Source organism: Colletotrichum truncatum, assembly GCF_014235925.2.
Source record: "Colletotrichum truncatum strain CMES1059 chromosome Unknown Contig_0002, whole genome shotgun sequence".
NCBI lineage: Eukaryota > Fungi > Ascomycota > Sordariomycetes > Glomerellales > Glomerellaceae > Colletotrichum > Colletotrichum truncatum.
The window spans coordinates 6,855,842-6,881,233 of record NW_027222399.1 but is presented as its reverse complement, the minus strand read 5'-3'; the positions used below and the strand labels follow the sequence as shown (position 1 = coordinate 6,881,233).

The 25,392-nt window shown below is 49.2% G+C and overlaps 11 protein-coding genes across 11 annotated transcripts; 6 read left to right on the top strand and 5 right to left on the bottom strand.

The window, feature by feature from the left end:
* Positions 1-500: 500 nt before the first annotated feature.
* On the top strand, positions 501-2,292 carry CTRU02_204854 (proline-specific permease put4; the record flags this gene model as incomplete). Its single annotated transcript, XM_036721332.1, has 3 exons — positions 501-692; positions 744-1,594; positions 1,650-2,292. 3 exons carry the CDS (start codon positions 501-503, stop codon positions 2,290-2,292), a joined length of 1,686 nt encoding a protein of 561 aa, XP_036587316.1.
* Positions 2,293-2,816: 524 nt separating this feature from the next.
* On the top strand, positions 2,817-4,085 carry CTRU02_204853 (uncharacterized protein; the record flags this gene model as incomplete). Its single annotated transcript, XM_036721331.1, has 1 exon — positions 2,817-4,085. One exon carries the CDS (start codon positions 2,817-2,819, stop codon positions 4,083-4,085), a length of 1,269 nt encoding a protein of 422 aa, XP_036587315.1.
* Positions 4,086-4,201: 116 nt separating this feature from the next.
* CTRU02_204852 (cysteine hydrolase family protein) lies at positions 4,202-4,901 on the bottom strand (the record flags this gene model as incomplete). Its single annotated transcript, XM_036721330.1, has 2 exons — positions 4,202-4,414; positions 4,476-4,901. 2 exons carry the CDS (start codon positions 4,899-4,901, stop codon positions 4,202-4,204), a joined length of 639 nt encoding a protein of 212 aa, XP_036587314.1.
* A 364-nt stretch (positions 4,902-5,265) lies between these two features.
* Positions 5,266-6,808, top strand: CTRU02_204851 (MFS multidrug transporter; the record flags this gene model as incomplete). Its single annotated transcript, XM_036721329.1, has 2 exons — positions 5,266-5,398; positions 5,454-6,808. 2 exons carry the CDS (start codon positions 5,266-5,268, stop codon positions 6,806-6,808), a joined length of 1,488 nt encoding a protein of 495 aa, XP_036587313.1.
* Positions 6,809-7,570: 762 nt separating this feature from the next.
* On the top strand, positions 7,571-9,190 carry CTRU02_204850 (uncharacterized protein; the record flags this gene model as incomplete). The annotated part of the gene is made up of 5 exons (XM_070204428.1): positions 7,571-7,777; positions 7,856-8,039; positions 8,112-8,149; positions 8,208-8,730; positions 8,787-9,190. 5 exons carry the CDS (start codon positions 7,571-7,573, stop codon positions 9,188-9,190), a joined length of 1,356 nt encoding a protein of 451 aa, XP_070062191.1.
* Positions 9,191-11,195: 2,005 nt separating this feature from the next.
* On the top strand, positions 11,196-11,781 carry CTRU02_204849 (uncharacterized protein; the record flags this gene model as incomplete). The annotated part of the gene is made up of 2 exons (XM_070204427.1): positions 11,196-11,414; positions 11,587-11,781. 2 exons carry the CDS (start codon positions 11,196-11,198, stop codon positions 11,779-11,781), a joined length of 414 nt encoding a protein of 137 aa, XP_070062190.1.
* A 755-nt stretch (positions 11,782-12,536) lies between these two features.
* On the bottom strand, positions 12,537-14,117 carry CTRU02_204848 (uncharacterized protein; the record flags this gene model as incomplete). The annotated part of the gene is made up of 1 exon (XM_036721327.1): positions 12,537-14,117. One exon carries the CDS (start codon positions 14,115-14,117, stop codon positions 12,537-12,539), a length of 1,581 nt encoding a protein of 526 aa, XP_036587311.1.
* Positions 14,118-15,928: 1,811 nt separating this feature from the next.
* CTRU02_204847 (uncharacterized protein) lies at positions 15,929-17,618 on the bottom strand (the record flags this gene model as incomplete). The annotated part of the gene is made up of 7 exons (XM_036721326.1): positions 15,929-16,132; positions 16,186-16,338; positions 16,389-16,969; positions 17,021-17,214; positions 17,272-17,317; positions 17,379-17,451; positions 17,514-17,618. The coding sequence occupies 7 exons, from the start codon at positions 17,616-17,618 to the stop codon at positions 15,929-15,931; spliced, it is 1,356 nt and encodes a 451-aa protein (XP_036587310.1).
* Positions 17,619-18,940: 1,322 nt separating this feature from the next.
* Positions 18,941-20,909, bottom strand: CTRU02_204846 (protein kinase domain-containing protein; the record flags this gene model as incomplete). The annotated part of the gene is made up of 3 exons (XM_036721324.1): positions 18,941-19,497; positions 19,557-19,959; positions 20,016-20,909. 3 exons carry the CDS (start codon positions 20,907-20,909, stop codon positions 18,941-18,943), a joined length of 1,854 nt encoding a protein of 617 aa, XP_036587308.1.
* A 1,696-nt stretch (positions 20,910-22,605) lies between these two features.
* CTRU02_204845 (uncharacterized protein) lies at positions 22,606-22,927 on the top strand (the record flags this gene model as incomplete). Its single annotated transcript, XM_036721323.1, has 3 exons — positions 22,606-22,755; positions 22,814-22,867; positions 22,925-22,927. 3 exons carry the CDS (start codon positions 22,606-22,608, stop codon positions 22,925-22,927), a joined length of 207 nt encoding a protein of 68 aa, XP_036587307.1.
* A 966-nt stretch (positions 22,928-23,893) lies between these two features.
* CTRU02_204844 (udp-glucuronosyl udp-glucosyltransferase) lies at positions 23,894-25,273 on the bottom strand (the record flags this gene model as incomplete). The annotated part of the gene is made up of 1 exon (XM_036721322.1): positions 23,894-25,273. One exon carries the CDS (start codon positions 25,271-25,273, stop codon positions 23,894-23,896), a length of 1,380 nt encoding a protein of 459 aa, XP_036587306.1.
* Between the last annotated feature and the right edge of the window lie 119 nt (positions 25,274-25,392).

Sequence of the window (25,392 nt, the reverse complement as noted above, 5' to 3'; positions counted from 1 at the left end):
CGCCCACCACTGATCGCCCCAGCTAAGCGTTAACCCATTCCCCAGCGCTTTGCTTATCTCTGCGGGGCCCCTATTTGATGGGGGCCCCAGTCGACGGTTGGTCTTGTCTATCACAGCTCGAGTAAGTTACGTGGTTACATACGGCGTTTTAGTAGTGCCCTTTGCTTTCACATCCCAGGAACCGGGAGACGTCAGATGAAGGTTGGCGTCCTACTAGCCGAGGAGGGAAAAGCATGGAACCACGGACGAGAGGCAAGGTAGCACCGGCTAGGGTCATGGACTCCTCTGACATTCTGATAGAAATAGAAGCCCTTCTCTCTTCAATCCCATCCTGGCTCTTGACAGCTCTTGTCTTTCATCTTCCAACGGTCTGATAGGCGTTGTGAGCAAAATATTTGCCGACCCTGCATCTGAGTCCGAAGCTTTGTTCTCGCTACACTCGTTCTTGGGGATCGGACTCCAGACTTGAAGAACACCAAACATTAGCCATCATCACCACCATGGCTGCCGACATGGGAGAAAAGAACGTCGGACTCTCCCGCGCCGACAGCACCAACAGCAACAAACTCGGTCAGGTCGTCTCTGGCAATGGAGCGGCCGTCGCACAACAGTATGGTGAAACCGTCCGTGGCTTGAGCCCTCGTCATGTTCAGCTTATGGCCATTGGAGGCTCCATCGGAACCGGTCTTTGGGTATGTTCTTTACGTTGTCTCTTCTCAAGAAAGTTGAACTAACCTTCACAGGTCGGTATCGGCGGTGTCCTTTCGAAAGCTGGCCCGCTCTCCCTCGTCCTTGGTTACACGTTTTGGGGTCTCCTTTTCATCTGGCCTCTTAACCTATCAGTCGCCGAGATGTGCGCATACCTGCCCATCCGTGGCTCCATCTTCGAACTCGCCTCTCGCTTTGTTGACCCTGCTCTTGGATTCGCCATGGGTTGGACCTATTTCTTCGCTGGTCTCATGCTTGTGTGTACAGAATACAGCGCCGTCGCAACCGTCATTCAATATTGGAACGCCGACATCAACCCTGCTGCCTGGATCGCGGTTGCCATGGTTTCATGTGTCGCTGTGAATCTGATTGCTGTCAAATACTATGGAGAATCCGAATTCATCATGGCTTCGACCAAGGTTGTCCTCTTGATCGGCCTCTGCTTCATCACTCTCGTCACCATGTCCGGCGGTAACCCTCTGAACGATGCATATGGCTTCCGCAACTGGGGCAACGGCAACTACATCCACTCCTACTTTGTCGAAGGTGCTACAGGGCGATTCTTGGGTTGGTGGAAGGTTGTCATCTACGCCGCCTTCACCATTGCTGGCCCCGACATGATCGCTCTCGCAGCTGGTGAAATCCAGAACCCCCGCCGCACTATTCCTCGCGTCGCCAAGCTCATCTTTTACCGCCTTGTTGGCTTCTACGTTATCGGTGTTTTGTGCGTTGGCATCATCTGCAGCTCCCGCGATCCTGGCTTGCTTGGCGCCATCGAGAATGGTGAGCCTGGTGCCGGTGCCAGCCCCTGGGTTGTTGGCATCAAGAACTTGCACATCAAGGCCCTCCCTGACATTATCAATGCCTTTATCCTGCTTTCCGGCTGGTAAGTTTTATCACTGCTATAATTAGGCTCTTTCTGGTACTAATTGTTTCTGAAGGTCTTGCGGTAATGCCTATCTCTACTCCTGCTCCAGAACCTTGTACGGTCTTGCTCGCGATGGCCAGGCCCCCAAGTTCCTCCAGAAGTGCACCGCCGCTGGTGTCCCTATTTACTGTGTCCTCACGGTTACCTTGATCTCTTGCATCACCTTCCTCGTTTCTTCCAACGCCGCCGTGGAGGTCTTCTTCTGGTTCGTTGACCTGACCACCACCGCCCTGATCATGACATACACTTTCATGCTCATTACCTACATGGGCTTCTACCGCGCCCGCGTCGCCCAGAACTTCCCTCCTTCTACCTTGCCCTATGTGGCCCCCTTGACTCCTTACTTTCCCTGCCTCGCCATGGCTCTTGGCTTTTTGGCCCTGATCTTTGTCGGCTTCGACAACTTCCACCCCTTTAGCGTTCGTGGCTTCATCACTTCCTACTTTGGATTCATCTTTGGCATTTTCACTTTTGTTGTCTGGAAAGTACTCAAGAGGACGAGATTCGTCCAGCCCAAGGAAGCTGATCTACTCAGCGGAAAGGCCGAGGTAGACGCCGAGTGCAGACATTGGGAGGAGGGCGGCATCGAGGAGGTGGAGAGGGCAAGGCTTGCTGAGATGCCCTTTGTCCGAAGATGCTGGGAAAGAATGTGGTAAGCAGGTACTACATAGAACTGCTAGAAGACATCCGAATTATTGTAATGATAAAAACACTGTTCATCATTTGACACTTCTTCCCCCGCGCAGTGTGAACTGGTCCCTTTGCTTCCCTCCCTGTCTCGCAACCAACCTGTTGTCTCAGTATACGACCCCAAATCAGGTTCTTTGAAGGCAGCGGTTAACCATGTCTGATCCCATCAAGCCTTTAGCACCCACATCTTCCCCAGGCCAAGCACCCATCGAGCCGCGGCCGGGCAGTTGTCCGTGTTACGAGCGCCCCATCATATGGCTCCAACTTGCCGTATTTCCCCAAACATATTACGTAAACCCATTTTCCCCCGCAGACGCTAGGACTCGAGAGTTTGCGGGGTCGTTCGAATTGGTCTATTGCTTCACGTTCTAGCCGTGACCTCATTTCGTTACGTAGACAAGCGTCCCCCCGGCAAAGGGCGGCAGACCCAGAAGGAACCGGCCCGGCTCTCGTAGCAAACTCGACATTCGGACATGACGGACCCCCAATCATGCGGCCCACGAGATATTCAACCTCACGACAGAAAGCCTGCCATCAATGCGCCGCCGCTAAAGCCAAGTGTGATCGGAAAGCGGAATGCTGTACTCGCTGTGAACAGCGAGGCCTGTCATGCACATACCCACAATACCAGTCTTCCCCTCAACCTACGGACGGCTCCGGAGATGTGCGGCCTGGGCTAGGAACTACGGCGGACACGCCAAGCAACCTTCCATCACCTGCCTATGATGCATCGAACGATGCTTCTATCCTTTCGACCGCCGGTTACTCATCTTCAACTATTGAGATTAGCAACGGTCTACCTAGGCATGTGCCACTTCCTCCAATTTCGGAACCAGGCCAGACTGCAGACCAGCTTGACTTTTCCAACTTGGACTTGATATGCCCCATTAACCCCGATGACATCGCGAACCGGTGGTTAAACAATTTTGTCCCCTTGCCAGGACAGAAAGTCAAGGAATACAGCCCCAACATTGCGGCATTTATTCATCGGATACTAAAATCTTACGCAAACGCATCAGTTCACGGCACCCGAATACCGCCGTTCATTCACTGGTCACAGCTGAGCTCACCTTCAAGCTTGCCGCTCTCAACATGTCTGTCTGTGATAAAAATATGCGATCGGCCTCTTCCTGGAAGCGCGGGTGTTGCCGCTGAAGTGTTGCAGAGAGAAATGACCAAACTGTACGAGAAAAAGGATGAGTTTGATGACTTTTCGTTGCTCGCAGCCTTTCAAGCATATCTTATATACGCCATGGTCATCTTTTTTCGACTCGGCCGAGACTATGACCCGTTCCTTCGTCAAGCGATGATGAACGCACAAGAGCTTGCATGCGCAGCCTCGCGAAACGGTCTTACGTGTGCAGCAGAACAGCAAGGGGCTCGGCCAAGGTGGGAGGCCTGGATAGTTGCCGAGGCGAAGCGCAGAACACTTTTCACCATGTGTATGCTTGACAGTGCCTTACTGAGGCATGATGGGCTTCCGAGCCATCTTGCTATTGAGCTTCGTGGACTGCTCGCCCCAGGAAGTAAGTCATTGTGGGTAGCAAGAGAACGGCATGACTGGGAGATCAAGTACAACGTCCACTTGGCTACATGGAATGATGGAGGTCTCCGCATTGATGAACTGTGGCCTATGCCCCAAGACTTTGGAGAGTCAGACATTGAGAGGCAACGGGATCGGGTTGATCTGTGGTTGGAAGACCTCGATGAGTATGGAACAATGATGTATGCAGTCACTAGCTGCACTCATGGAGGCTAATTCCTTCAGAGATTGAATTGATGACAGGTTGCATCGGTATTGCTAGTAGAGATATGCATTGCTCTTGTGGGCAACACCTGCAATATTCAGGCAATCCGTAGGCGAAATGCCGAGAATCAAGACCTTTCTAGCATTTGCAAAGCCTCCTCGATGTTTATGACCTTCACTCTCATGTTTCCCATGAGAGTTCCCTTCAATGAGTCTGATAGCTCTGCCATTCCAATGCCCGCAAAGTCCACAACGTTGTCTGAGATGACGTAAATGTTGTAGTCTAGGTCGAACAAACGATAGATGGTGCTCATGACGACGCCTGATAGTGTCACTCCGGACTGGTTTATCAAGTTACTACCATGGCCATAATTCCCGCTCAGACAGGGTTATAAAACTCACTATGATCACAGTGTCGATATTTTGAGCCCTCAGTATCTGCTCCAAAGAATTCCCTGAGCCAGCGTACCATCTCGTTTTCTGGAGCACAATATCTTTCTCGTCCAACCGAAATCTTTCGTCAATCTGGACCGCTGCAGAGCCCTTCTCAAATGTGTCGACTCCCTTCAGGATCTTGGCGAATGGAGAGTATGGATTGAGTTCCGGTTGGGCAGCGTTGGCGAAGTAAAGCGTGGTGAAAATCGTAAGCGGCCGAGGGTCTCTCTGATGAACAGCCTCGTTCCATTTAACACAATTTGATATGAAAGATTCTCCCTCAGGCGTGCCCTTGACGTTGTCTATAAGAATAGACATCAGGTCGAGGTTGAGAATGGCGTAACACCTGCCAAAGGCAGCGCCTCCACGATTTGTCGGGTTGATGCACGCCATTTTGTGCTCTTATCAGGAAACAAATGAGAGATCAACGACAAAATAAACAATATTACGAAAGAAATACTTCGACGGCCTTCGATCAATCTCGCAAAGTCCGCCTCTTTAATCTGCTCCTCGAGAGGCCCGACGCCACACTAGAGCTCCGGAGCTGAGGGGCTCAACTCCGTAAATTGTGGAGCTCAACTCCGAAGTCCTTGTTTCCTACTTCGCCATCACGTCAGTAGTGGTCTAGACCATAGACGTCTATAAGAGATGAGACTGCTGCTACTTCATTATCACATTGCACGCCGCAATAAAAGAGAAGGAAATAAAGCAAAAGAAGCATCTTGTTATTATTTCTCCTCAATTAAAGTACAACACAATGGCCTCGGAAGCTCGCAACGCCGACGCAAGTATTAACACTGCGTCACAACCTGACCCGGATGAACCATACAGCATCTTTGATAAGCGGCAAAAAGGGCTAATAGTCTTTATTGTATCAACAGCAGCCACTTGTAGGTTATTCTTTCTCTTCCGAATCTTGGAACTTGTGCTGACGATACTGCCCAGTCTCTGGCTTCGCTTCCAACATTTACTTTCCAGCTCTGTCCACTATCGCCCAGGACTTGAATGTCTCCGTTGAGCTGATCAACTTGACGGTAACCACCTACCTCATATTCCAGGGCTTAGCACCTAGCCTCTGGGGACCAATATCCGACGTAAAGGGTCGCCGCATAGCATATATGGGTACGTTCCTGGTCTTTTTCGGAGCATGTATCGGCCTAGCCGAGACGAAAACCTACGCCGGCTTGATTGTCCTGAGATGTCTTCAAAGTACGGGTAGCGCAAGCACGATAGCCATTGGGTCTGGCGTCATTGGGGACATAACGACTCGCGAGGAGCGAGGCGGTTACATGGGCATCTTTCAAGCTGGGCTTTTAGCCCCCGTCGCCATAGGACCAGTTATCGGTGGCGCATTAGCCGGATCTTTGGGCTGGCGAAGCATCTTCTGGTTCCTCACGATCTACTGCGGAGCCTTCCTGTTGATTCTCGTTGTTCTACTGCCCGAGACCTTGAGATCTATGGTGGGAAACGGCGGCAACACCCCGCCGACCTTGCTTCAAAGGTACCCGTTGGTCTTTTACCAACGAGCCACAAAGGTGAAGCAGAATCGCGCAGAAGCAGCGGCGAACACGGGAGTTCAAAAGCGTGTCGATTTGACGGCACCCATTCGCATCTTGTTCAGCAAATCGGCGGCACCGATTACCATCTTCATAGCGGTGTACTACGCTGTCTGGCAGATGAGCATTACTGCCATGTCCACCCTCTTCAAGAGCAGATACGGCCTGTCAGATACCCAAATCGGACTGACGTTCATAGCCAACGGCGCAGGATCCATCTTTGGAACTCTCGTAACGGGGAAGATACTCGACATCGACTACCGGCGCGTGAAGGCGCGGCTTGAAACACAGCTCGGGGGCGCTGGCACCAACTCGGACTTTCCTATTGAGAAAGCACGTCTACGTCTGGTTCCCCTGTTTGCGTTTCTACAGTGTGCCTCCATTGCAGTGTTTGGATGGACAATCCAGTTTCCGGACCGGGTGCACATTGCCGTCCCTATTGCGTCTACGTTCGTGACTGGCTGGACGGCTATCTCGACCCAGTCTCTCGTTATGACATACCTTGTCGACGTCTTTCCTGACAGAAGCGCTGCGGCAAGCGCCAGCCTGAATCTGGCGAGGTGTCTATTTGCCGCTGGCGGCACAAGCTTTGTCATGCCCATGGTCAATGCCATTGGGGTTGGGTTGGCGTTTACGGTCTGCATTGCTGTCCAGGCCGTTGCTGTTCTTGGTGCTGGAATCCAGTGGAAGTATGCGGGTGGCTGGAGGCGTGCGCAACTGAGCCGAGCGTCTGACGGGTTGTAGTAGCCATGTTCGAGTGGATTGGGAAACAAAATTTTTGTAGAGTGGTGTATTCTTAGTGTAAGAGGGAAAGGCTGGATAGACAAAATTTTAGATATTGGTTTGATTTGCGTTTCAATGACTATAAGTCGGTTTAATCATGTTTGCCGTTAGACAGACCTTGGTGAAAACGACAAGCATGTAATTGGAACTAACAGAACATCTGTAACAGGCCAACAGAATCACTTACTATAGCTTCAAAATCCAGACACCGTACCCAAGACTGTGAGCCTTGTTCAAACGCAAACAAAGCACCAAGCTGAAGGTGGATTTGGAAGTGCCTTTGGTCTGGTAACATAGAGACTTCTACGTTTTCTTGGCCACAAGGGTTCGTACCCAAGAAGGCTTCAGCTTGGCTCAGCGTCCATTTTGTCCATACTAGGTTGACTTTGGGGATACGAGGATCCTCAAGTGCCCTTTACCAATATTCCACCAAACTTTACCAAGAAACTTCTCGTCTGAGGGACAAGTAGTAGAAACAGATATTGCCACTACCCACTGAGCTGTCGCTGACGACAAAGGTCGTCGGCCAAAGCTAAAATCCAGGTCCCGCCAAACCGCCATAGCTTCCCTACAACCACGATTATACCAGTGCCGCCGGGTTGCACTTCTCACCATATAAAGCCGACCTCTTTTCAGTCTTTGCTTGACCTCTTTCTCAGTTCCCTCTCATTTATCCTCGAACGGCTTGGCTCCAGGCTTCAAGGGTCACAAACAGCATTCATCATGGATTCGAAAAAGTTGTCTTTCACCTTGCAGTGCGTGTACTACGCCGCTCCCGAGGACGTCCCGCAATGCGTCGCTTCACTATGGGACTACCTTCTTCTCAAGGAAAACAGGAGGCATCTGGAGGATTGGACCATGTCCATTCCCGGAGAGCCCGCCGCAGCTCATGGTCGGGGTGCAGACGAAGTCAAGTTGTTGAGGTTCAAAGTGCGTAGCCATACCATGGTGGCCTATCAACTTAAATAAACTTGTAGAAGAGCAATACTAACAGGCCTTCCGATACAGATAAAATTCACCCACAAGTCCATAAACGAGAACGACATCAAGGAAGCTAGAGTGGTATACCACGAGGCCAGCAGCAGAATCAAAAAGGTTCTTGACCGGTTACGTTCCGCTGACACCAGCGAGCGGGGAAATCTTCATTTCAAAAACATGCTGCGCTATAACTTCAATGTACAGAAGAGCACATGTAAATCCAATTCTGGATGGGGACTACAAAGTTATTATTATACGGTAAACCGCATGGATGACGGCACTCCAGTCGCGGCCATGGAGCAGTTCTTGCGCAAATATCAAGAGGTTTGTCCGTCCGGTTCGATCTTGTCGAAACTTTTCCAACTTGCTGACGATTTTGAAGAAAATGCCGGAGAGAAAATGCATCTTTAGACTCTCCAACCCGACTAAGCCTATCGATAATGCCGAGCGAATTCTGTCGGAAGGAGATACGAACCGCGGCCTTAGAAGACACCACTTCCACAAGCTCTGGTGCGCACCAAGCGAGGACCACGTTGAGCGCTTCAATACGACGGTCAAGGCGGCAATTTATCGGCACTGGGAGATTCTAGCGTGGCTGCAAGCTGCCATTGACCACGAGTCGGACGGCAGCCAGGACATTGTCACTTGGGTCGAAAAAAGCAAGGCTGTGCTCCGGGAAGAGAAAATGATGGAGACGGAGAAAAAGTCACAGTTATTCACTCTCGTAGCAGACTCCAGCCTGAGCGGCGTCACCCTCACCAAAAGCAAAGGGTGGGGAAGACTTGCCAATCTCTTCAGGCCTGTCAGTTTCGAGGAGAAGATGGAGCGGGCTATTGCGAAGGCTAACGATCAACACTCTGATTTGGAGCGCGACTACTTGCGCATGTTGACCATGGCCATTCAACGTAAGTTTGTCTAACGTCGCAAAGAGACCAGAAGAGACCGTATTGACAGAGATCAGTGCACAGCTCAGCGGAGCAACACGCTTGCAATTCTAGCCGGGTCATTCTTGATGCACATGTGCAGACGAAATGGAACGAGATCTCGACCATTTGGTTCAATGATGGCGCCGATGCGGACGTGCTCAACAGATTGTTTGGCGCCGATATCTCGACCCTCTGGGCGAAGAAGAAACGTTACATGCTTCTGGATCAGCGTATGCGAGATTTCAAGAAAGGCGAGCGCATATTGTCGTCCGATGAGAAGGAACTTGTGCGCTTCACCAAGAAGACAGATGCCAGACTCAAAAGGTTCTCGGAAGAAAAGAAAAGAGTTATTCAAATGTTTGAAGCTGGGAATGGGGTCGTCCTGGACGCCGATGACATGGAATGTAAATCACCAGGGTTGAAGTTGATTGAGCACTAGGCCGGGAGCGATGGGGGAATTTGTCGGCGAGTAACAGTACAGGCCGTAATAATTGCTTAGGCTTACAAAGCGCGATGATCACTTAAATTGCCCAAAAAAGCTTTGATATAATACATAAGAGTTCGAGATGGAAAAAGATAGTGTCTCTGATTGCTAGTGGTCGTGTTCGGTGTAAGCAAGGATATGTGAATAGCTTCAAAAGACGGGGCGAAATCCGGGGACAAGTGTGGGGCCCAACGGTTGTTTGGAAGCGCAAAAATAGCAGCAGGGACAGTGCACATGGCGGTTCCTGGGGCTGACTCGGGATGCTGTGGGGAAGCTGTGCTGCTTATTTGGCGGGATAATTGTTGCCGAGCTCACAATTGTCCTTTATCTTTTCGCCTCTCATGCACCCTCTAAAGACGCAAATGGAGGCAAACTCAACCATTTTCCCGTCCACTTTGATCGACAGGAAGGATCGATGGCCAGAAACCAAGCCAAAGAATAATCGCAGCGGTGGCTGCGGTCACACGCGACGTTTGCGCTGCACGGCTCAGACGGACCGATGCCGCTGAAGAAGAATGAAGGCGACAGCGCCGAGGGAGGCAAACATGGACTGGTGCCACCACGTTGGTTCGGAGGACACCCGCTACCAGGAACTGGGCGCCAGGCGACGCGTGCCCTAATTTCCATGGTGCCACACGAGATGCGGTTCCAACTTAGAAACTGGGGCATCATGTGCTGACTTGTTGAAAGCTATAAAGGTCGCTAGAAAGCTGGGCATGGGAAAGACGGGGAAGACGGGACAATCGTCGAGTGGCATTGGACTTAATCAGGTCAGCCTATCCGCCATTTGGGACATTCCGAGAAAGACACGAGATCGTTGGGCTCCATTGAATAACCCGCCAGTTCCGGGGTTTATTTACTTTACCCTACGGGGTAGCAAGACCGAAAATCCAGACCGGCCAATTTGGAGGGAAGATAGACGGTGTGGCTGGGACGATATATGGAAACCCCTAAAATGGAGGGAAAAGTCACGGATAAGGAAGAATCCTGGAAACAAGCCGAAATGCTGGAGAAAAATTAATCGGTTGGCAAGAGGAAGAAAAGAGATGAGGGCAGCACATCTGGGCAGGTAGGAGCTCCCTCCTGCCCGTCCGTCCGCCCCCGCCCCGTTTGACTTGTTCCTACGTCCCCGTACTTTCCGTCTCCGATACTGGAAAAGAACACGGGGAAAGTGTGAAAACAACAGCGAAGGAAGGAAAGGCACCCTATGTAATGGCAGGAACAGCGCATGGAAATCGTCAGAGCCAAGAGCAGGAGCCTCTGCAGAAACAGAAAGAGCAAGGTCGGTTAGTCCGACTTTACTATGGCAGCTGCCCTTTCAGGCCTCTCAGGCGGGCCATCTAGACCGTCGCAGACCTCCTCCTCCTTCCCCCCTCGTTGAAAGCTGATTGATTTGCTCACCCACACTTTCGCACACCATTTCTCCGTTTCATTCTTTTCGGGGAGGCACGGCACAGTAACACTGCGAAAAGGCAATCACCGCTGCCCCTGCCTTTTTGTTTTGGTGCCGACACCGCTCCTCCCCGGCGCGCCCCCTTGTGACCTTTGTGGTGTGTATGTTTTGGCCCTCCTCCTCCTGCTCCTCCTCCTCCCCTCCCAACCACGTCACCTCCCAATTCCCTCTTTTTTCAAAACAACACCTTCACCACCGCTAGGTTCTTCGTCGCAAAGCTTCGCCTCGTAATTTACCAGTCGATTAACTCGTCTCTACAGCTTCAGAAGCTATCTCCGCGTCTCCCGTCGCCGTATTTCACATCCCGTAAGCCCGCCAATCCCGCGCGTCTGTGCCGCTTATCGCGCCATCATATCCCCTCTCTCTCCTCTCCCACCTGTGTTTCGGTCGCGCACTCAACCACTTTATTTTCCCGCGATCGCGCTGATATCATCACGGTCGCGTCGATATTCTCTTCATTTTCCAGTAGCTAATCAAAAGATCGCGACTCCAGAAATCGTCGAAAAAATGGCCCGCGAAGGAACCCGCTCTCAAACCGGCAACTCCAAGCCGCGCATCTTCCCCGTCGTCGACACTGCGCCAGTTCGCACGAAGCGCACCACCACCACTGGCGCGAAGCCCAAGAAGAGCACCACCAGCACTGCTACCTCCAAGGCCGCGAAGCCAGTGGGCATCACCAAGAAGAAGGCTGCCGACGCTAAGAAGGAGCCTACTGTTGCTACCAAGGTATGTTGATAGACACCCCAGGCCCAGAGGTTCTCGTATCGATGCGCAAAACATGCGCTTCGATCTGGTTCCTCAACTGCGAGCTTTCCTCGAGACAAAGGCGTCCACCAACCTCGTACTTGGAATCTGTCGCCCAAGGAGTTCCTGAATCCCCCATGCTGATCATCCACAGGCCAAGTCAACTGCCAAGGCCGCCTCCACCAAGGCCAGCGCTGCCGTCAAGGCCGCCAAGAAGGTATATATATATATATATCTCTCTCTATCCCACGACTTTCACCTTAAGTCCGCTCTAACACCCCTCCAGGAGACCAAGCCCAAGACCACCAAGGAGAAGGTCACACCGGTCGCCGATGCCGAGGCCCCTTGAGACTCTCTCTCTCTCATCTTTGCACACACAATGCGTCTTTACGAGACCTGAAGGACCCAGACATTGGTTTCGTCTGCGGAGCTTTCCACCTCGTCACCTAGTGTCTTTTTCTTTCCCCCCTCCTCCTTTGATGAGATACCATCTTTGTTGTCGCCCAGCGAGCGTGTCAGGGATGTTTGTGTGTTTTTGTTGCCGTGAGTATTTGGGTTGTTCTGGTCGGTTGGCTGCAGGGCTGTTTTGCTGCTTTTTTATTTTATTTTATTTTATTTTCTTTGCGAGTCGGGACTATCGGGAATATGGATATCGTTGGATCGAGTGTATTTATGCCATGGGGCCTTGGGAAAAGGTGTCTAATGCAGATAAGTGATGACGGGTGCAATTACACGGGACTTACAAGCTTACCTTTTTGACATTTGCTGGATGCTGCGAGGGGCATTTTCAAAACCACTCAAACCAGCTACAACGGGGACTGCCCACTAACGCAGCTTCAGAATGCCAGTTGCCAGCTAGACTAGCTGTTGCCAAGGTTAAAGGTTTGATTAAAATGCTGACATGAACGAAAGTGGTATCTTCTAATATCTACTCAGGTTTGCCATAGTAGACTTCGTAACCGTACCCCCACCCCCCTTTTTCCATGACCCCCGCCCATCTTGAACACCGCGCACTATAAGGACAATTGAATAATCAAATATAATGTCCGAACATGGAAAAACCCGTGTATAACCAATACGCCGTAATCATCAACATCCAAAACATCACAAGGGAAAGTGAAGCTTCTGGTCTGCCCGCGGAATGCCATGCCAGTTCTCCCAGTTCTTGCCGACGCGCTGCCCCTCCTTGATGAGCTGCATCTCGCGTACGCCGCAGAACATGCCATTGCGGCCCGTCCGTTCTACCATCTTCCATCCTTCCTTGCGCTGGTAGATTTCCTCCTCGAAACGCTGTCCTTCGACCACCTCGCGGTGTGGGTTGGGAGTCGGCAAGCGCAAAAAGTATGTGATGATGCTTTGAGGCAGGGCAAAGAGGCGCTCCCAGTGACGAACAAAACGCTCAATGACTTGCGTCCGCTTCTTGTAGGCCACGCGTACATATGGGTTGACGAACACGCCAGTATCTAGCTCCCCAGCCCTTTCCGCGACGGTGGATACGTCTGCCAGAAAAAGGCAGCACTCGCAGGCGTCAAAGTAAATTTCGGGCTCGTAACGGAAGCGCACCGGGGCTGTGACGTTGTGGGGATGGTCTGGATTGATGACGTGGTGCGCAACAGATTGCCAGTCCTTACTCGGCAATTTCTTCTCAAGGTTCTGGATCCACTTGGCTTGCATGGCCACCATGCCACCCCAGCAGCTTTTCACGGGAACGGCGTCCGTCTGCGAAACCATGGCTTTTCGAGAGATGCCCTCGCCCGAGTTGGCGAAGTAGGGGAAGATTGGTATGCCGTTCGAGTATCCCTCGGCGTCTCGCTGAGCGTACAGATCGTATTCGGTGAAGGCATTCAAATCGTAGTCGATAGAGCAGGCCGAAAGATAGTGAGTACGTCCGTCTTCGCCGGTGTTGGTGCTGAAGAGCAGGTGGGCGGCGTCGACCGGGGCAAACATGGCGTCGTTGAGAAACAGTATTTTGTCGTATTTGACTACTCCAACTTCTGGGTCGAATTGGTCAAGCGGGTAGAGTGCGCGATTCCGCATTTCTGCAAGGTATGCCAGCCGTTTGAGCCGTTGCGTGCCGTCGGGCATCGTAATGTGGGGGAAGATGCGGTAGTCGACAGAGTCCTCAATGAGGATATTGTGTTTACATGGCACATTATTCTTGAATTCTTCCAGTGCTGCCGAGCCCTTTTCTCCGCTGTCGTTCTCGTAGATGCTGAGGAATACGTTCTCCTCCCCAATCATGTGTATCAGGTCCAGCACGTTCTTGCCCCATTCTCCTCCCGCAATCCCTCCATCGGGGTCGTATAAGCTGACAGCTATAAATACTTTTTCATTCTGGGGATTTGCGCAACCGGATAAGCTGTCGGATACCAGGCATCGTCTCCGCAAAGCTTTGTAGTGTTTCGGATGGCGCGTATAAGAGGGAAAGAAAATAGGAGTTATAACGAATATTAACAAGACAAAGATGAAGGAATGCCGCAGGAGGAGTCGAGGGAGCGAGCGCGGCTGTCGACGGAAGGCTCTTAGCAAGACGCGAGGCCTAGCCTTGACCCATGCAAGTATTGTCCCTCTCCTGCGGCTCCGTGATGATGGGACTGATCCAGGTAGTAGAGGCTCTTTGTGTTCGGCGTCAAAATCGATGGCATCGATCGAGGACCGGCGGTCATCTTCGCTAGATGAGGGCATGGTTGTGGGCGACTATGGTCCTCGGCCGAAGGAAAAGAATCGTCAGAGGGCTTCGTCGAGACACTTGAGGTTTGAGACTACAAGTCTTGGTTGGTTAAATGCATGTTCAACGGGCCTCCAGAGATCATGGAAAGGTAACGGGAAAGCTTACAAGGCGGAGGTAGTGGGAGGAGTTAAGCTGGAACCCGACTCAGCGCGGAAAGGAAGTAGTGCTGCAAAATAGGCTGGGAGGGGTTGAGTCCGGCGCATGTGGCTTGTCTCAGAGGAGTGCAACAGAACGTGTTATCGAAGGTAGATGTACACCTACGTGTATCACTAACACGAGGGAGAGTGAAACCGGTATGGTCAGTGGCACGAAGGGGAAAAAGTAAACAGAGAGAAGAATGAACGATTAGAAGATCACCAAGGGGGATACTAGCAAAATCATCACAAAAAGCATAGCAAAAATCGATTACAAGAAACAGGGGGGCGAAGTAGCTGAATAGCTGGTAGAAGAGCCAAGACGAGAAAGGAAAGGACGATAGAGTTTGGAACATAACATAACACAGTCCTCCTTGCGACCCTGCTCCCACCAGTTCCCAAACACCAAGCCACCAGTCCGCGGACCCGACATTAGTTCCCCCTCCCACCTGCCGATGTCAGCTTTTTGATGGGCCAAGCCCAAGGGAAGGTACCCACGGGGGAAAAAAAAGAAACCACTGCAACTTCCGCACGTACTAATCAAATGTACGAGGAACGACCCAATCGAGGTACTTCGGAAAGTATGTTTCGTGGCTGCAACTTCCCGGCAACGCGGCAATGCGGTAACACGGCAATACCTTATTCATTGTTTTACGTAGTAGCTTATGGGTAAGGATGAGGGTTTGATGAAGGACGCGATGCTGCGGGGCTATTAAAACACCAAAATATCAAAATTGTTTTTGGCGTCATGTTGTTTCCCACACGTGAGGCACAGCACTCCAGATCGGATCACTGCAATAGATCGCCGCCAGAGCCCTTTCAAGTACCGGCTTGGCCCCCCAAACCCACGGTAACAGTGGGTTCTGGCTGCGAGCATCATGCTCGGGAAAGGAGCGCAGAGTAGCATTCACCAAGGGACTAGTCCTAAAATGACTAGTCTCACAACTATTATAGACTTGGTGCACGGTTCCTTTGGGAGACCTTCGGCCCATTATGTCATCCGCCTCAGATCACTAGGTATGCCTGCCCCCTTTTGTGATTTCGGGAAAGAACCCTATCCCTCGCGACTGACGCTAGCCTCTCCACTCTTCCTCTCATCTCCGCCGTGTCTGGACAGTGGCTTACTGTGCAACTGTGGATGTCAAGTCACGGGGCTGGCCAATGAGGCCTTGATTGACGGGAATCACGGCCACCGCTCGTTCCTCCTAGTTTAAACGCCGTCCCTAATTAGGATATATTTTCTTCGGTACAGTATCTGCTCCTCTTTCTGTAAAAGACTAATACTCCCGTGGTCTAGTTCTTGCCTACTACATTATCTCCATAAATCGAATAGATTGTAATGAACGGGATGTCCCGTCAAGTGTGAATGGCTGTAGGTACATGGCATATGTGTAACAACCAATCATGTGTAGACAGTGTGAGTTATACTCCAATCTGAACTCTCTTTTTCAAAAGCTTTGAAGACTATATGGGGCTTTTTGTAGCTCGCAATGTACCGGAAGCCATTCCGTACTGGATAGAAGCGGGCTCAAGGGATAAGGACAATATCACATGTCCCAGATGGTCACAACCATGAGCAGACGGCGTAAATCCAATTCAACCTTTTCATTACGTATGCTCATCTTTATTTCTTAGACTAGACTATTTTGCCTCCGAGGTGCGTTGAAGTACTTGTTTTCTCTCATCCTTCTCTCCCGATTCGTGCCTAAGCGCCATGCCACAAGTGTAAGAAGAGTTAGCCCTACAGATAGCACTGCGAACAGCCAAATATGCTCGGACACAACCGACTCCCCAATGCCCGCTTCCCAGTTAAACATATCCATCGAAAAGATGGCCTAACCTTGTCAGAAACATCTGGCAGCATGGACATCTTGGCAAGTCAACATACCGCTACGCTCGAAAGAGGCAGATAAATCATCGTCAGGATGGCTATTGTTCTCATTTGCGCGCTTTCATGCCTTGTCTCCAAGGCGATTGCTCGATTCGCTTGAGATATTTCCGTATTGGTGCTCGAATCCTTCCTCACTATGTGGTTCCACACCTGCAATTGATTAGCAACAGCACAAGTCGCTTGTCATGCAGAAAGCTTACCGTCTGCATGGCAAGGGATGTATTGCAAATGACCATGTTACATTCGTCGATCTTGTCGTCATACTCTCTTACAATATCCTGCATCCGCTTCTTCATCTTTAATCCAATTTTCCATGATGTGCCCCCCCTCTCCGAGTCGTCGCGTGTTCGCTCGTTAGCCTCCAACACCTCGTCCATCTCTTCTAGTACTTTAAGGAGCTGGCGTTTAGAGGCTTGGATGTGATCTATGATGTTACGGCTCCGCAGACACAGCGACAAGTATTTCTGAGTCTCCTTGCCATCTGCGTCAGATTTTGGATCCCATGGAGTGCTCTCGAGATGGTCTGATTTCAAGGTGAAATTGTCAAGGAGATCCTCAACGGCATCGACGACTCTCTCCCGCTCTAGCTCGACGAATATCCCTGGCATTAGAAACAGGTGACCGAGCTGTTCATTTGGCGCTTGTAACCTGTCTATGATTCTCTCCATGTGATCGTCAGTGCAACCGTATACGATTGTGAACGATGATCCCGTGCTCGGGATGTATGTTGATGACATTGCTAAATCATTTGGCAGTGTCTCAGCCATGCGTACAGTGAAGCCTGCACGGCCTTAGCAAAGTAAATAATGAGAGCCTTAGAAGATATACCTACTTATCTTTAGCTTTTTCGATGCTTTGTCATGGTGCGCTAAAGATGTAAAGCTGGTAACGTCGCGTGAAATCGCTCTGGTGATTTCCCGATGGACATGGAATTCCCTTGTGAGTCGAGCCCATGTAGATTTCTCAAACGAAATGTATCTTGCTGGGGCTTGCTTACCCAAGACTGGGGCAGCTCGACTACATAGACTACAGACTATCGTTAGCACTGCATAATACCATAGGTTGGCAAAATGTCAAGCATACACGACATAAAGCCCCGGGAGAAGCATCTCCCAGGACGGAGATACGCCTGGTGCCTCAATCCAAATAGTCAGTATCTTGCATCGGCAGTATCAGCGCAGTAAACGCACTGCCTAGGGCGCATACTCGGTTGAACCATTTGTCCCAGTCTTCCTTGGTGTGAAGTACTTCTTTCATCGTCTCCTGGTTTAGTACAATTCGTTAGCTTGAATACATCGCGCAGCAGATGGGGCATTCGCAGCCACCTCATCGCTCTCAAGTTTCCTCAAAACCACAGTCTTTCGTTCAGTAGGCGCAAAGAGTCCTAGATCGGCCTCAGACCATTCTTTTGCTTCATAGGGAAGGTCCATGCTCAAAGATCTGCAACAAGTTCGCAATATAGTGATTGCCCTGTCAAATTTGAATACGAAGTGGAGATCTAATGCTCGCACAGGGCCGTATAAAATGCTGATATGGGCAGAGTGAAGGAAAAGTCGTATATTTAAAGACAGACACGACCAGCATGCTGCAAATACAACACGAAAAAGACATACGTTTTCCCGCCTCGAATTCTTTCCAACTTTCAAACTTGTTATGCCCAGACTCTATAACTTGTTGAGTATGCCCTTCCCCGCTTGTGGGTTTGGCGCTTGCATTGCAGGAGGCCAAAGGATCTGGTTGGCTTGCGAGAATATTACTTGCATCTATCGCTGCACGTCAATCGACATACTTAGGTATGATCAGGGCGGGGAGGCAGACGATGCTAGCATGTGCTGTCCGATTACTATTGGAATCCACATCATGTAGCCTGCACAACCGGCACCAATCAAGAGACTCATCAACTTGCATGTGTGGCCTATGTCATTCAATTTTTGAGGCTCTGGCTTATCCAGCTCATCCCATCTTCCGGGGCTCCTTCCCCGTCCGTCCACCTGCCCCTCTTTTTCGCATCCTGAGCACCGCTCCATTGTGGGATCGCAAACAACTACAACACTACTGTCAAAACGCAGTGAACAACGCAGTGCTACCGAGTCTTCAAATCACCAGTGCATTTGGCTATATGTATCACCTCACATCATTTGAGAAGTCATTGAAATCTTAGTAAGCGTTTTGATCAGTACCAAAGGACATGAACAATGGCGGATACGAAAGCGCAAGCAGCACAGAAGTTTCCACACGTGATGCGATCTAAGTACAATGACCCCCTCAAACTTCAGTCATCACTCAACGAGATTTGTGGCGAAGGAAATTATGAGGTAAAGGTATTGAATGTATATATACGCTGCAAGATGTGCAGCCTACCTTACTACCACGGTCTAACCTGTAGTTTTAGGTGAAATGGAACCGATACATCCTCCTACTTCCCCACCAAATGAAGGAGGTGCGTATAATCCAGCAAACACGAGAGCTATGGTTAAAAGCTAATGAAACGTTCAAACAGACGGATATGGCGAAACTCGAAGAAAAAGTCAGGCTACACTACAGAAATTGAATGAAGGGGACAATCTCGATGTACAGGAGTTTAAGCCATTGCACAAATAATTGCATGGTTATTACCTCCTTAGGCTATTGAATGCGGGCCAGATTCCGAAGCAATGAAAGCAACTTTAACTCTTCTCTAAACCCTTAGAACTGTGAACTATGTTACATAACGTACATGGGACATTTATTGTACCACTCATAATATACCAACTCAATGCCGTGGCTTCAGGTAGTAATCAGGATCATCTTCACATGCCCTCCACAACTCATTCATTCGCTTTGTTAACTGATTCGCCGGCATTCTCGTAGAGGAGTTGGGGTCAAGCATCTTGTGTTTTATCACATCAAGAAGGTCGAATAAATACCATGAGCAATCTGCAGAATTTTGAAGTTGCTGAATCCATTCGGATACTGCGGCTTTCAGGTATGGCCTATGGTTCCTGATCGAGAAGAAGGTGTCCGATTTAAAAGTGTATATGTCGATCTCCATTCGTTTCTCCGGGAATTCTTGTTCGACAACATCGAACCCAAGGAGGAACCAGGTAACATATTCCAAGAAAACGCACCCTAGACTGAATATGTCGGATCTAGGGGACACTAGGCCCGTCTGTAAGTCGAACTCGGGGCTGCGGTAAGAAGCAGATCTCTCCAAATATTTAGGATCCTGCGCAGAACGCGATACTTGTGTATGTAGTCTTCCCAGTCCGAAGTCCGATAGGACAAGTAGCCCTGGGGAGCTACTAGCATCTTTAAACCACAGGAAATTGTCTGATTGAATGTCAGTAATCCATTACGCTAATAAGAAGTTTTTATTGAATGGTTCTTACCCGGTTTGATATCCCCATGTCTTCCGTAGAGCGCTTCATTAGACTGTCTATCTTCTAAATAACGCAAGGTTGGAGCACGATCATTATGAACACATTGAAGTGCTTCAGAAATTTCATAAAATTGTTTTGACATCCAAAGACAATGCTCCTTATTTCGTACTAGGGTCGGGTTGTTTTGCCAAAACTTAGTAAGACTGCCTTCGGCCCAGTCGAATAGAAAGTAGTAGGTCGTAAGCTCACTGGAAGCAAGATTAACCACTTCGAAAGTTGCCAGCAGCTGAATCAGGTGCTTTTTCTGGTAATTGTTACCGGTAAATAAGAGTGAAGACAGCTCTAAGTTGAAGTTGTTACGTTTGTGTGATGTAAGCTTTTTTAATGCGAAGAATCCTTGAGGATGACGAATCTATTCACCTTAGGGTTAGCCTCCACATTCACCAACGAGACTAATTGAATCCTTACCCCATGATCACCAAAATCCCAGTGCCCGTCATGAATCTTGACTTTATAAACTTCACTGAAGCCCCCATAGGTATTTCCGCTGCTGGACTTAGGGGCTGTCTCCGTTTGGCTTGATGTACTATCACCCTCGTCCACCTTGTCGATAATGTCCATGGGAAGTATGTCTCCCGTATCGAGCACATAATGTGAGTGACGCGATGATTCCCACTTGATCAATGGAGCGGTAACGGAGTAAGCCCAATGTAAAAATCTTTCTCGACAGTCTGAGCGGCGATAGCTATTGATTGTTTTATGGTTTCCGTGCTTTTGGCAAGTAAGAATTTGTTTCCCATCCGCTGTGTCTTTTCGCAGCGGTAAGCAGCTGTCTCTCATGCCATCTACTAACATGTGTTGAGCGAAATCATCAACCTTGTCCAAGCCGATAAGAACTGCCAGCAACTTGACGGAAGGACCACTTGAGTCATTGCCGTGATAAATTTCTCCAGCTAGTTGGTGCTTGTTTGTATGATAACTCAAACAATTCAAGGTGGAGACAATTCTGAGGACGCACTCAAAAGTAAATATTCTGTCAAAGTCGGGTTGGGGGATGAAACTTTTGTCTGGATTAAGAGGATACGAAACTTTCGCCTGGTCCAGCTGTTCGGCAATGGCGTCGGTGAGACTTTCGCAGTCACTTTTATCATCCACTCGTGATAACTGGTTATACTTGGATTCGCGTTTCCGGCGTTCTTTATCCTTTTGAAGACGAAAAGACTCTCCTTTGTCGTATACCTTCTGAACCCGATTCTCATCATCCAAGATGAGCTTCTTGGACTTCCCAATCAGACCTTGGGGGATGCCAGGGACAGGATGAGGCTCCATCGCCAGCCGTCTTGCTACAGCTAATACGGGCATAGTGAGCGTGGAACTTCATATCAATCCACACAAAGCTTACTAGTCATCGTACAATAGAGGAAAGCCCTGTGATAAAAAGTTGTATGAAAAGGCTGATCTAAGGCGAAGGTCTATGGCGCACAACGATTCGATGTGGTGAACCGGTGAAATCACCAAAGGATAAGTATGAGCCAACTGAAAAAGAGTTTGGTCAGGCAACAAAAGTTTTATGAGACAGCAAAACGGCACATTATGGTGCGACAAGATCGGTGAAATGGAGAAACCGGGTAGAACAAAAGATGGCAGCCTAGGGACTGGGCGGCCGGACATTGTTATACGTTTTCTTTCAAGTCGAGTTTTACAGATAGGGAGTAGTGTTGTCTTTCATGATTAGCTGGCCTTGTCTGTACTGATACTTTGGTCGCCCAATCTCAGCTGTTTTGGGAAAGCCTTGTCATCCGCCCTGGCACCAACACGACAATTCGAGGCTGCAGGGCAGCATAGGGATGTTGACGCTTCGATCAGGCAGAACCGATGAGGCAACGAGCAAGGGGACCAAGAAATAGGCGAAGGCGCAGTCTGATCAAAAGAAGACATGATTGGTCAGGTTAAATATCTCTTGAGGGCTAGCTCACCATACCTTTTTGCAGTTCACATAACGTGAACAACTCCGTAGATGTGGGCAGAATTAAGGCTGACTACTGCATTTTAATAATCATGAAGAACACATCGGTTTTTGCTTGCCTTTTATCGACCTTCATTCGAAAATCCCAATTTCTGTCGCAGAGCATAGCTCCGACCTGATGTTGCCAATTGACTGGAACAAGTTACATGCGCACAGGAACGACAGAATATTTTATCTTATCTAGACGTCTGCTCTATCAAATCTTACCAGGAAAGCAAAGAATTAGATGTCTTCAATACAAAGGACAGTTTGGGGCTAACAACCTTGGGATTCTTCTATGACTCTGAGCGCCAAATGTTGAGACTGGGAACTGGTATTAGGATCGTTACTTTCTAGCCTGTGGCAGTGCGAATTCAAACATCTTGGCATCCATTCACACACCAACCCGATATGCGAGGCGACCAATGCATTACGTGGGTGGTACAGCCGACCTGCACCCATAGCATTCAGCCACCCGGTGATGCATCAACCGATGCTTCTTAATGGCTGTGGTGACACCAGACTTGCGCCGACAACGCACATTTGCATGACAATGACCACCAAAAGGATGACTGGGCCGCGTGGTTCGCAAATTACAAAGGCTCCTTGCTTCCACTTTGCTCAACATCATCCAATCAGAACGATAAGCTCAAAATAATCATTTTTCATGCAGTGAGGCAAATAGACGAGAGCCTAAGCAGCTGGGTTTGATAGCCAACTGACGAAGCAGGAAGAGAGCCCTTGTCACACCGACCAAAGCCTAACCACAGCCCTCCATTTTATTATTGATCTTTAAGACAATTTGCTGCCCTACATGGAGTGGCGATGTAATATTGCCTTCACAAGTTATAATTTATGTTCTATATACGCCGCCTACTACCAAATAAACTTTCGAGCACATGAGATATTGTTTGCACTAAAAACAGATTGAAACTCGTCAACTTTGCATTGTTCGAAAAACAATCTCTAAGAGCTTACCGACGATCATCTTCGGTCTACAAATAGAAAACACTCCTGGCACCGGCATAAAACGTGGCTTTTTATTTGGACAACATGTCTAGAACAATACGGTCACCTGCCAAAGTTCAATGGCAAAACAACCAGGACGGCAGCAAAAACGCCATCGTATCTGCAAATCAGGTCAATTCTATTCAACTGAAAGAATATCTCGACTTCCATTATCCGGGCCAGTACTCCGTACAAGTTCGTTCAATCGTAAGCAGACAATACTTTGTTAACCTGATGCTGACAATGTCATCAGTTGAAACGCGACAAGTTCAAGATAACTGTTGCAGACGCAGGAGTTAGTCACAGGGTAAGTTTTGTTGACTTGGTGTTGAAAAAACATATCACTGAGACCGGATATGTCCAGTGACCAGGTGCAAAGGAAGGCCAAGTTTCAACAAGGAACAGCATGGATACGATGCTGTTCCCCCGGTCGAGATATGCTGCGCGTCATGGAAGCAGCCCCGTTGTATACCAAGACTGATGATTCCACACCTGGTGATGGCTGAAATACAGTCATGAAGAAGTTATTTGAGCTGAAGGGTAATGCTCTCAGTGGAGCCAGCGACCATAGGAACAAGAAGGCTCTCAGATTATTTCATCCACTACTGACTGGCAACAGGTCAATTACATCCGAAATTTGAGCCAAAATGATACCTTCATTGTAACAATCTCATTATATGAGTACTATAGTGCTGCGTTTGGCGGAATTAGGAAGGAAATTAGGCTGACATTTACCTGTTGCTAGCCAGTAGTTGATGAAATACACAAAGACGGTTTCTTATCTTTTAATGGTAGTAGCTCCACTATTCCATCAAAATCCCTTCTTAACATCAAGAAATAAGCGGGCTGTCATCATAAATGTGTTGAAGTTGGTCGCCACAACGATATTTGAACACCAGGACTCTTCTTGCCTCCCTCCAATACCCTTTCAACCTGACAACGTGAGGCGCGCCCCTAGACCAACAAATACACCTTAGAATACTTTTTTAATTGACATCAGGATTGAAGATACATTGCACATTCGAAAGTGACAATTGAATATAGCATTGCGAAAGAGCCTATTCGGAGTAACTGAATAGTGAATGCTAAAGTTGAAAGCAGGGAACACAATTACATTAGCACATATTGTTTCTTGAGCTCACTAACCATTCTGATTCGCCTTATAAAATAGTAGAAGTTATGAATACTGCTGACTACGTAGTAGCGAAAAAAAAGCGGACGGGCAAATTCTGACAAGTGGATCGATAATAATTTCCCTATGAAAATGCAATTCTGTATGCTAAAGCTTCTGGCAGTAAAGAATCTCAGGCGAACATGATGGTATACTACTCGTTTAATGTGTGAGATCCTTTACCTTTGCTTCTATGGTTGCTAGTGCATTCATACCATCGTTTTCTATCTTTAGCTTCATTGCAGTCTTTCTGTAGCTGTTATCTTGCAAAATCTGCTCGACGCCCTTCCTCACTTGCTCTGCTGTAGGTGTCTGTGTGCCTAAGCTGAGCCCAACCCCTGCATATATCGCCCGCATTGTCACCTCAAGCTTCTCTTCGTTCTCACCCGCGAGCAGTACAGGCACTCCATTGCCGACAGCATGAGTGAGTGTTCCGTATCCCGCATTGGAAATGAAAACATCCGAATATTCTAGTATTGTATCGTAGGGAAGGTAATCCACAACTCTAGCGTTGGGAGGAATGGTGACCTCTTGGGGAAGATGCTGGCCGCGAGCCCCTAACGTTGCAATAACCAAAACATCGGGTTTGCGAGCGAAAGCTTGCAGAGTTGGAATGATTAGATCAGTCCAGACTGGATTGAGGGTGCCCTGTGACACAAAGAGGACATGGCGGTAATTATACTCATGCCTCTTTTCCACTTCAGGCCACCATGAAGGGTACTGGAAATCGGACGTCACAGGCCTGCGAGGAAGGACACCTACAAACTCCAGAGAAGGTGGTAGATCTGACAATGTATAGTCAAGGCTAGGCGAGCAAAGTTGTAAGGCAAAGTCGTGGGCGGTGTAGCACGATCTGAACATTGTGTCGTTTGGGATGTTCGTGCACCCACACTTTTTGAGCGTCTCGCGCCATCCATCCGCTAGGAGCTTCATAGGTCCTTTCTCCACAAGGTCGTAAAGAATCTTGTTTCTTTGACGTCCGGACTCAGTGGAGTCGGGGAACAAGCCGAGGGAAATCGGCCCAGTGTCCTGACTCTCGACCAACACAGGTGCAACACCAAAACCAATTGATTTCGGCAAAACATTAAGTCCCTTGGGAAGGGGTCGCCCGTGTCTAAAGGCCCAGAGTGAAGAGTTAAATACACCCTCCATGAACATGATCTGGCGACTAGGGTCGCGGGCTTGCAACATGACGAGGGCATTCTCAGTGTTTTGTGTCCGTACCGGCTGCATCTCCAGAAATATCGCCTTGTATTGACCAGCTAACCTCTCGGGGCCTTGTGGTAAATATGATGCATCATGAAACGCTTGAAGTACGGACTCAGTGATAGGATTGTCGATGTAAAGATATTCGGCGCCGGTTTGTTCAACCTTTTGCTGGAAGATTGATGGCGCCATGAACACTATGTCGTAGCCAACCCTGACAAGGTGGGCCGCGACGTTGAGAAGTGGATTCGTATGACCCTCACCAGGAAAGGCAGTCATTAGAAGGAGGGGTTTGGCATTGGCCGCATCATGATTGTTCGCTATGGTTGCAGCCATTTTCAATGAACGTTTGAAGGCAAGGTAAAAGCCGCCATAGTTGAGGAGGCTACACTTATCCCATATATAACCATCCGTAAAGCCAAGATCAACCCCCTCTCTGTTTGTAAGCACTAAAT